We start from the raw sequence: 13,514 nt of genomic DNA on the forward strand, positions 1-13,514 counted from the left end.
CAGTGGGAAGCACCTCCCCATAATGGCAGAAATGGAATCGACTACCTGCCCCCAAAAAAGCTGAACATCTGGGCAATCCCACAGTACATGCATCAGAGTGCCTGGTACTCCTAGGTTGCACAAAGTACAACAAGGATGAGGGGCTAGCCCCATAAAATGCCTTTTACGAGGGGTCAAATAAGTTCTGTGGCATAATTTAAAGTGAATAAATTGGTGATTTGGATTCTTAGACGCTCCAAAGACACTACCCCACACCGCATCCCAGTCTACAGTCCCTCCCCATTGCGCTATATCCTTCTCCCATAGTTTTGAACAAGAGAGGGGGGCAGGGGAGTGTGAGGTGAGATGCTTATATATATGGGAGACTAAGCCCTTAGGTGCTGCCCCCAGGACCCAATCCACTACTGGGTGACGGATTAAGTTGGAGCCCCAGGGAACCCCATATGTTTTTAAAGCAGATCTCAGTCTAAAATAAAAAAACAAAGAGGTGCTAGGGATACTATAGCGAGAAACTAGGTCCTGGAACTCTAGGATAGACTCCTGACCGGCTACATCGTTCAACACGTTTATACCCCTCCGGGCATAAAATATTAACATTGTTCCAAATGGGCGAGTGTCTGTGCCACTTAATATTAAGACCCAAAGTTCTTTCCACTGCCCGGAAAGTTTGCACAGTTTAAGCGATTATGGGGCCATAGTGCAGGGAACACCTTTTGTAAGTAAGGCCAGAGAACAGTATATCTTGTATTCGAATTGGGGATAATATTTCCTGTTCTATTTCCTTCCAAGATGCCTGCATGGTTGGGTTCATCCAGTGGTTTAGTGTACGTAGTAAGAAAGACCAGTGATAAAATTAAAAATTTGGACAGGCCCAACCGCCTTGTGCTTTACTGCGTTGTAATAAAGACCATTTGATCCGAGAGTGTTTACCATTCCAGACGAATTTTCTCAACAAGGAATCAAGTTTTAACCAGTAGCCCACTGGTGGAGGCAATGGGAGCATTGAACTAATAAAATTAATACGGGGGAGAATATTCATTTTAATCGAGGCAATACGGGCAGGAACTGAAGCTGGTAGAAGAATCCATCTGTTCAAATCCCCCTCAATTTTTTTTAGCACTTTTGTGTAATTATTTTTAGCAATTGTTGATATGGAGGGATGTATCTCAATGCCCAAATATGTTACTTGATGTGAGACTGGAATGATGGGGGGGATATTAACTCTGCCTGCCTCCGCGTTAAGTAGCATTAACACTGATTTTGACCAGTTAATTTTGTAACCAGCTATTGAGCCGAAATTTTCAAAAATCTGAAGTATATTTGGAAGAGAGCGCTCTAAATCAGACACATATAAAAGTGTGTCATCGGCGTATAGTGAAATTGAGTGGCAGGACGATCCAATTTTCACCGGTGAAACTAAGGAGCTTTGGCGGATAAATTGGGCTAAGGGCTCTAGTGACAAGTCAAAAAGCAGAGGGGAGAGAGGGCACCCTTGTCTGGATCCTCGAAAGATACTAAATAAGTCTGAAAGGCTTCCACCCGTGGAAACTCTTGCGGAAGGGTTAGAGTACAGAACTTGTATCATTCTAATAAGATTTGGACCGAAAGCAAATTTCTTTAAAACACACCATAAATACTGCCATTCCAGACGGTCAAAAGCTTTTTCAGCATCGAGAAATAAAAGCCCACTCGGTGAATTCAGTTTTTCAGCTTCAGCAATAACATGTAATAAGCGACGGATATTGTCGGATGCTAATCGACCCTTAATAAAGCCGGTTTGGTCAGGATTAATCAAACCATTGATAACTTTCTCCAAACGGCGAGCAATAACCCGAGCGTACATTTTCATGTCAGCATTAATTAAGGAAATAGGCCTGTAACTTGCGCATTCCTGGGGATTCTTGCCGGGTTTAGGGAGCAATGTGATTAGGGCAGTATTACAGTCTCTGTGAAAATGACCCTTTGCGATTGCAGAATTTATGGTGGATAACCAGATTGGGCCCAGAGTATCCCACAAAGCTAGATACAGCTCAGCCGGCAAACCGTCAATCCCAGGGGAGCTGCCTTTTTTAGTGGTTTTTACAGCTTGATGTAATTCATCTATGGAGATTGGACAGTCTAGCTGCTCAGCCTCCTCTGAAGAGATGTTAGGCATATTCAAATCCTCTAGGAAGGCTTGGCAGTGGTCAGGGGAGAGCTGTTTGTCAGAGGAGTATAACTTTGCAAAAAAAGATTTAAATGTTTTGTTAATATCTTTTGGGTTTGAAGTAGGGCCCTTCACCGGGCAGTTAATCGATTGAATGTTGCATCTGCCTTCTTGACGAGTTCTTTTGTTTTTTTATGTTTTTGCAGAGGAGTAGGAGCCAGGGAGCTGCAGCCAGCAAGCCAGCACTACAACCTGAGCACCAACCTCACAGCAGTGCACAGCACCGCACGGCCTGGCTATGGCAAGCCAAATTATCATTTAGAGATATCTCAAATTGCATTTTAAGATATCTTGAAATATTTAGAGATATCTGTAAAACATTTCCAGATGTCTTAAATTGAATTCCAGATATCTTTAATTGTGCAGTTTTTAAGATATCTAAAATTAATTTAAAGATATCTGTAAATCAATTTGAGATATCTAAAAATGAAATAGATATCTCAAATTGATTTACAGATATCTTTAAATACTATGGAAACCGTGTGGATTGTGCTAGCACGGCACGCCAAACTGTCATTTAGAGATATCTTAAAATGAGGGTTTTAAAGATATCTGTAAATCATTTAAAGATATCTTCAAATAACGTCCTGTTCATTTAAAGATATCTGCAAATCATTTGAAGATATCTTTAAATATCTTCCTGTTCATTTAGAGACATCTCTAAATCATTTAGAGATATCTCTAAATAACTTCCTGTTCATTTGAAGATATCTTTAAATAGACAGGAAGTCCATTGAAAAAATAGAGCATTTTCACAGGAAGTCATTTCCAGATATCTCGAAATAGCTTCCTGTTCATTTGAAGATATCTTCAAATGATTTAGAGATATCTTTAAATGATTTAGAGATATCTTTAAATGAACAGGACATTAATTAGAGATATCTCTAAATGATTTACAGATATCTGAAAAGTATTTCAAGATATCTCAAAAACATTTAGAGATATCTTAAAATGATTTAAAGATATCTAAAAATGCATTTTAGATATCTCATTTAAAGCTCAATTTAAAGATATCTGTAAATCATTTTGAGAAATCTCTAAATGTATTTTAGATATCTTAAAATGATTTAGAGATATCTTTAAATATTTGAAGATATCTTCAAATATTTAGAGATATCTTCAAATATTTAGAGATATCTATAAATGAATTTGAGATATCTCTAAATGATAATTTGGCTTGCCATAGCCCGGCAAGCACTAAAAGAGGGTCAGAGCACTTTTCCGTGCAAGGACATGGATTGTTGAATTATTATGTTTTATTATTTCGAGACTGCAATCTTGCCATATACCCCCCCCCCGGATACCATTGCTGGTAAAGGGGCAGATTTTGTTTTGGTTGAATAAAATATGGATTGTTTTGAACTGGGACATCTGGTCTGGACATTATTAAACCACACCACTCACCTCCTGACAATTGTCCATGAAAGAAAGCATAACTATTATTCACAAGACATGTTTACATTGTGTTGCAGCGTGAACTCTGGATTGAGAAGATAGACTGACGTACTGTGAGTTGTCTTCATTGTGTATCCTCTTCAGTTCTCGGATGTGCAGATTTCGTACTCTCTCTAACCGTTCCAGCTCAGCCTGGATCTCAGCTTCCTCCTGCAAGAATATTTGTGACGAAACAAAAACAGCTTTACACATTCGTACACACACAATAGTACAGGCTGCAAGTTTCAACCAAACTTCTAATCAACATGTAGAAAATATCCAGATTTCATTGAGCTCCACTATAAATGTACAGTTGACCATTTTTAAGTGGACTAAAGGGTTGCATTATGTACTGATAAAGCAGGATTGCTGTTACATTCCTGTCGCCTAATGCTAGCTGAAATTACCTTTTTAAGATGCCCAAGCCTAAGTTTGAAAATCTCCTCCTGTTCGTGATACTCTGATAAAGTTAACCTGCAAGAAAACAAAGAAATTACCATATAGGTCAGCGGAAATGGGTCCAAAGAGTGCTCTGTGTTGTAAAGATGAGCTATACAGGGTGCTTCATAATTCACAACGTTGTTTTGCACCGTTTTCAACTCGACTTAAATGTTACCTGAACAACCCTTTGGTGGCCAAACAATACATTTTTCCTTTGCATTTCATCCCTCACGTACCCTGCAGTGTTAATGATGCTCCGACACGGATTATGAATCACCCTGTAGAAGATGGAAGAATGAAACCCTCACGACTGAAGTTCACTTAAGACTCCATAGACATTTGATTCATTCATTTTGCTTAAGCTGCTTACCGCTTTACTAAACAGCCACGAATATAGAAGGCCTTTTTGAATAGCCCTATTAAAAACATCGCAGTAAAACTAGTATCACTACTGACCACAGCTACATGGACCTACATTTCATTTTCAGCACCGTTGGTTTTGTTTTTCCGTGGTTTCTGCTCGATATTTGGGGGTGGCGTCTGGCCCATAGCTGGTGGTTTTCGCTTTGCTAACATCTTCCTCTGCCTCTCGATCTCCTCTCTCTGGGAGTTTATTCGCTCTTGTTGTCTGAAGGAAAAACAACAAAAACAATACAGATGTAAATGGTGGAGTTAAGTGCATACCAAGTACAAGGACCAGTAGGTACGAGTTAACCTCACCTATGCATAGAATTACAGTATACAAGCCCCAACTACCAGTGGAGTTGCACTGATTATCGGTATTAAATCTGGCATTTCTGATTCAGCAAACAATTATCCATCATGATAAACTCGAAAATAATTATTTACATTTTTTAATTTTTTGTTGAAATAATCCAACAAAAAAGTTTAACATGATTTATATAGAATGTGTATTACTTGTGGCAGCAGAGGCATGTTTTGTATAAACATAGATTAAAATGAAATTGAGATCACATGCATTGAATGAAACAAAGACAATACAGAACATATTAACTGCAATATTGAAACACCTATGTGAAAATATACAATTAAGCGATTAATTAGTATATTATTAGTCTCCAATGCATTTTCTTCCAGCAGCATGTCAGGATCTGGTAAGCATATTAAATAAAGAGGCTTGCAGTACAACAGCAGTCTCCGGTGGTAATTTCACTGGATAAATAAGACATCCAACCAACAGATGACCAGTAATTTGGTTAAAGGGACTGTTTACAGATATAATCTGCTGGTTACAATTACCAAATAAATTAAACCAAATAAATTGGTGTTTGTTAAACAAGTACATAAGCTGCTGTTTAGTCAAATGTTGATACTGTAATAGAATAACAGCCAGTTTAATAAATTACCTAATTAATAATTATAAATATTAGGTAGTTAAAAATATCTATAAAATATTAAACATTTAACACAAAAATGGCATTTTAAAACGGTGGTGAGAATTAAATAGGACCCCTAAAAAACACATTGCTTTGTTTTCATCTGCTTTTCTTTTAAGGTATTCGTCTCCCCTGAAGATATTTTAGCATGTTATAGGTATGTGTTAATAAATAGGAGGACCCATTAATGATAAAAGTTAACCATTTAAATTAGGGAATTGACGCTCCAAAGGCATTGCTAGTTGTGTTGTACTCATATTGTACCGAAAAGGGTTACAACACTGACATGGAGTCTTTGAGACTGTGTCTCCTTACTTGATGAGGTTCTGAAAGGCATATCCATCTGTCCACTGCTCTGTGAAGGAGGCTCCGTGTCTGACTGTAGTGAAATGCCCCAGCCTGAGACGGTCCTGCATGCTCTTGTCTCGACATGCCATCTTCTCCTGCTTGGACTGAACAAGACAACCAACACCATGACTTCCAAGGGCTCTTTATCAATATAATTGGCAGATGATACATTGTGACTAATTCACATTCTCCTCGTGTGGTACAGGTGCCCTCATAACAAAATCACTTTTTGGAATTAACTGTAATTCGACCCACTTTCCAGAAAATGTCATGTATTTTACTGTAACGGTATCAACCTGCAGTAAGAATGTCTCAAAAGAGCTGTGTTTGGATTATTATGATTATTATTATTATTATTATTATTATTATTATTATTATTATTATTATTATTATTATTATGATTATTATTATGATTATTATTATGATTATTATTAATATTTATTTTTCAAATATCTGAAGACGACAACAGGATAGCCGAGTTGTGTGCAGCAGAACAGACTTGATGTTACATTAAATCCAATGACCAATTGTGAGTAGAATATTATTCTGATGCTTTTAAAAAAAATCTTGCTTTGAATATTTAAGACTCTGGAGTGTTTGTCTGCCCTGTGCTGCTCAACACTCCGCGTCCGAACAGCAAATCAAGTCCTCTTAGTTAGCACAGACTGCCGGGTCGTTACATTATTATTATTATTATTATTATTATATAATGTGCTTCAAAACTATCTTTCGATTTTTGTTTATCTTGCTTAATCTGCATTGGTTGCAGGTGTGTTCGGCGGCATTTTTAAGCAGAAATTGATTGCTGTGCCGTCTTTTGTTAAGTAACAGATTCAAGTTTGACTGAATTTTGTAACCGAAAATGTTATATTTTTGACATCTTTATTTTGATTAAGTGAACAATTTAAGTTGTGCTGCATTTTTAAGTAGTTTATGCTTAACGCTGTTGTAGTTGACATTGTGTAGGCTACATTTCTTTTTGTCTATACAGTATAGGCAGAAGTTATAATACGCAATGTTTGACAGCAAGTAGCTCTAAAAGTTAATGTCAAATTATATATTTTTTTCTACAGAAGTGTTTTTTCTAATACAAATGCAAAATGTTATTTTTGTGTGACTGTTGTAAAACAAATGTATAAATTGCTGTCAAGCACACCATATAATATTACATTATTATTTGTATTCATTTTCTGAAGTAAATGCAACAAGTAAACAATCTGTTCATTTTTGTCATAAATACAACACTTGAATGATATCTGTTCATTTAACATTTATAATTCTTAAACAGTTTAAATATAGGCCTATGTCTTGTTCTAGTAGTTTACAATAGCTTACCTGCACTGTATTATTATTGGTATCAGCCGACATGGGTAGATAACCATAGGCTATCAGCATCAGCAAGGAAAATCTTTATCGGTGCACCCCTACTTATAACCTTAATAGCTTATGCTAGCTTCGACAGAGAGCAGGAATTATCATACAATTTTTTGAGGCACCTGACAAAAAAGCCCAGAGTTCAAATGGTTCATTACCTTCTCTATTAGCAGCTTTTTACTCATGGTCACACAATTGTTTAACCTTTCTTTGTACTTCTCCAACATCTTCTGCTGCTCAGTAATCTGTTGCCTCAAGTCGCAGTTCGCCTGAGGATACAATGTTGGGAATCAGTGAAGACCACAGATCACTACAGTCCTGTTGCAAATAAATCAATACATCAGAGCACCATTAGCAAGATCATATTAGAACTGGAGAAAATACAAACATGACAACAAAACTTAGCAGTTACTGAAGACAGAAGAGTTGATGATGAAGTCTTGACAGGAATTTTTTTTTTTTAACAATTGTTTTTTGTTTTCCAGAAAATAAAGTAATACAAGAACAAATGGATACAAATGAATAGTGGGAGCTCTAAAACATACAAAGTAAAGCTAAAAGGAATACAAGATTATTTAATCCAAAATAATATATATATATATATATATATATACACATACATATATATATATATATATACATACATACATACATACATACATACATACATACAGTGTCTTGCAAAAGTATTCAGACCCCTGACCAATTCTCTCATATTACTGAATTACAAATGGTACATTGAAATTTCGTTCTGTTTGATATTTTATTTTAAAACACTGAAACTTAAAATCAATTATTGTAAGGTGACATTGGTTTTATTTTGGGAAAATATTTTTAAGAAAAATAAAAAACTGAAATATCTTGCTTGCATAAGTATTCAACCCCCACACATTAATATTTGGTAGAGCCACCTTTCGCTGCAATAACAGCTTTAAGTCTTTTGGGGTAAGTATGTATCAGCTTTGCACACAGTGTCGGAGTGATTTTGGCCCATTCTTCTTGGCAGATTTGCTCCAGGTTGTTCAGGTTGGTTGGACGACGCTTGTGGACCACAATTTTCAAATAGTGCCACAGATTCTCAATGGGATTGAGATCAGGACTTTGACTGGGCCACTGTAGGACATTCACCTTTTTGTTCTTGAGCCACTCCAATGTTGCTTTGGCCTTGTGCTTGGGATCATTGTCCTGCTGAAAGGTGAATTTCCTCCCAAGCTTCAGTTTTTTAGCGGACTGAAGCAGGTTCTCTTGCAGTATTTCCCTGTATTTTGCTCCATCCATTCTTCCTTCAATTTTAACAAGATGCCCAGTCCCTGCTGATGAGAAGCATCCCCACAGCATGATGCTGCCACCACCATACTTCACTGTAGGGATGGTGTGTCTTGAGGCATGGGCAGTGTTAGGTTTGCGCCACACATAGCGCTTTGAGTTTTGGCCAGAAAGCTCTATCTTGGTCTCATCTGACCACAAAACCTTTTCCCACATCGCAGCTGGGTCACTCTCATGCTTTCTGGCAAACTCCAGACATGCTTTCAGATATTACTTTTTGAGTAACTGCTTCTTTCTTGCCACCCTCCCATACAGGCCAGTGTTATGCAGAGCTCTTGATATGGTTGACTGGTGCACCATTACTCCACTCCCAGCCACTGAACTCTGTAGCTCCTTCAAAGTGATTGTTGGCCTCTCTGTGGCTTCTCTCACAAGTCTCCTTGTTTGAGCGCTGAGTTTTGAGGGATGGCCTTTTCTTGGCAGTGCCTGGGTGGTGTGATGCAGCTTCCACTTCCTGATTATTGATCCAACTGTGCTCACTGGGATATCCAAACACTTGGATATTATTTTGTACCCTTTCCCTAATCTATGCATTTGTATTACTTTATCTCTAACTTCTGTAGAATGCTCTTTGGTCTTCATTTTCCTTCAGATTCACAGCCTGACCAATGTTCCTTCAACAGTGGGGTTTTTATCCATAAAATGTGACAGCAACTTTAATGGTTCACAGGTGGAGGCCAATAGTAAGGTAATTGTGTCCTCTTTAGGGCAATTTCTTTCATCGGTGTAAACAGCACAGGGGTTGAATACTTATGCAAGCAAGATATTTCAGTTTTTTATTTTTCTTAAAAATATTTCCCAACATAAAACCAATGTCACCTTACAATAATTGATTTTGAGTTTCAGTGTTTTAAAATAAAATATCAAACAGAACGAAATTTCAATGTACCATTTGTAATTCAGTAATATGAGAAAATTGGTCAGGGGTCTGAATACTTTTGCAAGGCACTGTAATATATATATATACACACACACACACACACACACACAATATATATATACAGTGCCGTGAAAAAGTATTTGCCCCGTCTGATTTTCTGCACTTTTTTTGACACTGAATGTTATCTGATCTTCAACCAAAACCTAATATTAGATAAAAGGGACCCTGAGTGAACAAATAACACAAAAATTTGATACATATTTGATTTATTTATTAAAGAAAGTTATGCAACACCCAATGCCCCCGTGTGAAAAAGTAATCTCCCCCTTAAGACTCAATAACTGGTTACGCCACCTATAGCAGCAATAACTGCAACCAAACGCTTCCTGTAGTTATTGATTAGTCTCTCACAGCGCCGTGGAGGAATTTTGGCCCACTCCTCCATGCAGAACTGCTTCAACTCAGTGACATTTGTGGGTTTTCGAGCATGAATTGCTCGTTTCAGGTTCTGCCACAACATCTCAATGGGATTTAGGTCTGGACTTTGACTAGGCCATTCCAAAACTTTAAATTTCTTGTTCTTCAACCATTCTGATGTAGACTTGCTTGTGTGTTTCGGATCATTGTCTTGCTGCATGACCCAGCTGCGCTTCAGCTTCAGCTCACGGACGGATGGCCTGACATTCTCCTGTAGAATTCTCTGATACAGAGCAGAATTCATGGTTCCTTCAATGATGGCAAGGCGTCCAGGTCCTGATACAGCAAAGCATCCCCAAACCATGACACTACCACCACCATGCTTGACCGTTGGTATGAGGTTCTTACTGTGGAATGCAGTGTTTGGTTTTCGCCAGACATAACGGGGCCCTTGTCGGCCAAAAAGTTAGATTTTTGACTTATCTGTCCATAGAACATTGTTCCAGAAGTCTTGACGATCATCCAGGTGCTTTTTGGCAAACTTGAGACGAGCATTCATGTTCTTCTTAGTGAACAATGGTTTCCGCCTTACTACTCTGCCATGAATCCCATTTTTGCCCAGTGTCTTTCTGATGGTGAAGTCATGAACACTGACCTTAGCCGAGGCGAGAGAGGCCTGCAGATCCCTGGATGTTGTTCTAGAGTTCTTTGTGACTTCCTGGACGTTTTTACGCCTTGCTCTTGGAGAGATTTTGGCAGGACAGCCACTCTTGGGCAGATTCACTACTATCCCAAACTTTCTCCATTTGGATATGGCTCTGACTGTGGTTCGGTGGAGTCCCTGCGCCTTAGAAATGGCTTTGTAACCCTTTCCAGACTGATAGGCATCAACAACTTTTTTCCGGAGGTCTTCAGGAATTTCTTTTGTTTGAGGATGAAAAGATATTGTCCCATACTGCATCCCAATCAGGACTGCCACCCAGTTTGTCTAGCTCTCTGTCCCATATAGTGGCAACTGGAAGGGAGCTGGTATTAGATGAAAGAAAAAATATATATATATATAGGAGAGGAGACTACGCCTCTTGTGGTGACTATTGAAGCAAGTATATCGGCTACAGGGTGGCTAGGTAACGCTGTGTCCCATGGCACCCCACAGGCACGAAGGGCTGAGCGGAGTCTGAGATACATGAAATAGGAAAAACCAGAGAGCGACTAAGTGTCCTTGAGGTCCTGGAACATACGAAGAACATTATCATCAATGATATCGTTAAGAATATGAATATTTCTGGTGGACTAGGGTGGGTAAGTAAAAGGCTGGGATCCTGTCACGAAAAAGCGATTATTCCAAATAGGTGAGAACTTATGAGAATTTGGGGAGTTGCCAAGAAATCGGTTAACTTTCTTCCAGATATCTAATGAGTTTGCAATGATAGAGCCCATTCGGAGAGACAGTCCTGCCCTTAGGAACTGAAAATAAAATGATCCTGAAGTCTGATTGGCTTAACTAAGGATTCCTCAACTGGTCACCATGAAGATGATGCCCCCGAGTCCAACCATGTTTTAAATACCCTCAATTGAAAAGTCCAGTAGTAATACTTAAAATTGGGTACGACAGGTCGCCTAGCATTTTAGAGTGCTGCAAAGTAGTCAACTGAATTCTTGGCCGCCTATCCTTCCAAATAAAACCAGTTATAATTGTATTGATTTTTTCCAGGTACTTTTGTGGGAGTGAAATGGAGATCATAGAAAAATATGAAATGAATACAAGGGAGTATATTCATTTTTATAATGGAGATCCTACCGTGTAATGTAACCTGTAATGGAGACCATCTAGTCAAATCTGCTTTGATTTTATTTAGGACTTCCAGCATATTTCCTTTACGAATCTGCTGGAAGTTAGGATATACAGTGCCTTGAAAAAGTCTTCACACCCTTGAACATTTTTCACATTCTACTGCCTAAAAAATACAATTCAAAATGCATTAAAGTAGGAGTTTGTTTCACTGATCTACACATCATCATCTACACTCAACGTGAAAGAACAATTATAGAAATATTCAAAAAGTAATTAAAAATAAAAAAAACTAAAAGTCTTGATTGCATAAGTCTTCACACCCTTTGTCATAGCAAACCCAAATTAGCTCAGGTACAACAAACTGTCTTAACAAGACACATAAGTTAAATAGAGCCCACCTATGTCCAATCACAGTAGTTCAACTGATTCGAATACTCCTGGATGAAGAATCAAGCTGTTTCTGTTGTATGAAGTGAATTTGAAGCAAATGGCAAAACATGCCGAACAAGGAGCTGCCAAAAGAACTCCAGGATAAAGTTATTGAAAGGTACAGATTGGGGGAAGGCTATAAGAAACTTTCAATGTTGAATATCCCTTATGGCACTGTCAGGTCATCATTGTAAATTGGAAACAGTTTGGCACCACCAAGACACTGCCTCGATCAGGCCGTCCCTCCAAAGTCAGTAGCCGTGGCTTAAGGAAACTGCTGAGGGAGGTCACTGTGAGGCCATATGATGTGCCACATAGCTTTTGCAAAGAAACACTTAGGGGACACTGCACGCATTTGGGAGAAGGTATTGTGGTCTGATGAGACCAAAGTGGAACTTTTTGGTCTCAATGCTAAGCGATATGTGTGGCGTAAACCAAACATGGCACATCACCCTGCTAACACCATCCCTACAGTAAAGCATGGTGGTGGCAGCATGCTATGTTTTGGGGATGCGTTGTAGCAGTGGGGACAGGGAGGTTTGTGAAGATCGAGGGAAAGATGGATGGTGCAAAGTACAGGCAGATCCTGGAAGAAAATCTGTTCCAGTCTGCCAGAGACCTGGGACTGGGAAGAAGATTCACCTTTCAGCAGGACAATGATCTTAAGCACAAAGCAAAAGCAACAATGGAGTGGCTCAGCAAGAAGAAAGTGAATGTCCTTGAGTGGTCTAGTCAAAGCCCAGACCTGAATCCTGCCAATCGCCATGCATCATATATATTTAGGTCTTGTGCAAAGTTTTGAAAGCATTTGGAGGCAGAGGGAGGGGACAGGGCTGTGCCCTGTGATGGAGCATCAAGAGCTGGGTTGAAAGTCAAGTTAAAATCTACCCCCACAATAACTGCACAAATCAGGGAATCCTAATAGTTTGAGCCTGATGTTCTCAAAAAACTGAGGATCAAAAACATTGGGTGCATAAGCTGATGCTAAGCATAATTTAACACTGCGATGCCATTACTTGACAGAAACTGCCTTCAGTATCATTACTACAGCCATTAATGGTAATATTTATCTTTCTGTAAAACTGCAATCAATACCCCTTTTATTTTATTCAAAGCACAGGAGTGAGCAATGACTCTATAGTGTTTATTTTGAAATCTGTGAACGTCAACAGATTTGAGATGGGTCTCCTGAATTAAAGCAATTTAAATTTTTTTACGATGTAAAAATCCTAAGCATTTGGCTCTTTTAATTGGCGAGTTAAGACCATGTACGTTCCAGGACATAATTGTATAATTAGACATTAAGAAGGTTTATATATCGCCAGTAAAGGCCAACTCGCTCCCTGTATATTAAGCACACATAACAAGGAACACACAATTAACAGACAGCAGTGAGAAAAGTAAACATATTCTGAAATTAGCATCGGACAGATCAAATAAAACAAAAGTATAAAATGTTTTAAAAAG

General features: G+C 38.4%; 1 protein-coding gene across 5 annotated transcripts in view; it reads right to left on the minus strand.

The window, feature by feature from the left end:
* Positions 1-13,514, minus strand: part of LOC117435182 (serine/threonine-protein kinase tousled-like 2) — a 52,067-nt gene that overhangs the window by 13,091 nt on the left and 25,462 nt on the right. For 4 of the 5 annotated variants that reach the window (XM_034058204.3, XM_034058201.3, XM_059002920.1 and 1 more), the window contains 6 exons: positions 7,359-7,469; positions 5,794-5,930; positions 4,557-4,709; positions 4,318-4,359; positions 4,048-4,114; positions 3,714-3,811 (listed from right to left, as the gene is read on the minus strand). In XM_034058204.3, coding sequence (XP_033914095.1) covers positions 3,714-3,811; positions 4,048-4,114; positions 4,318-4,359; positions 4,557-4,709; positions 5,794-5,930; positions 7,359-7,469 — 608 coding nt within the window. The remainder of the gene's footprint in view (positions 1-3,713; positions 3,812-4,047; positions 4,115-4,317; positions 4,360-4,556; positions 4,710-5,793; positions 5,931-7,358; positions 7,470-13,514) is intronic. The other variant, XM_034058203.3, reaches the window with a different exon arrangement.

The sequence above is a fragment of the Acipenser ruthenus genome, chromosome 28 (genome assembly GCF_902713425.1).
Source record: "Acipenser ruthenus chromosome 28, fAciRut3.2 maternal haplotype, whole genome shotgun sequence".
In the NCBI taxonomy this organism is placed as follows: domain Eukaryota; kingdom Metazoa; phylum Chordata; class Actinopteri; order Acipenseriformes; family Acipenseridae; genus Acipenser; species Acipenser ruthenus.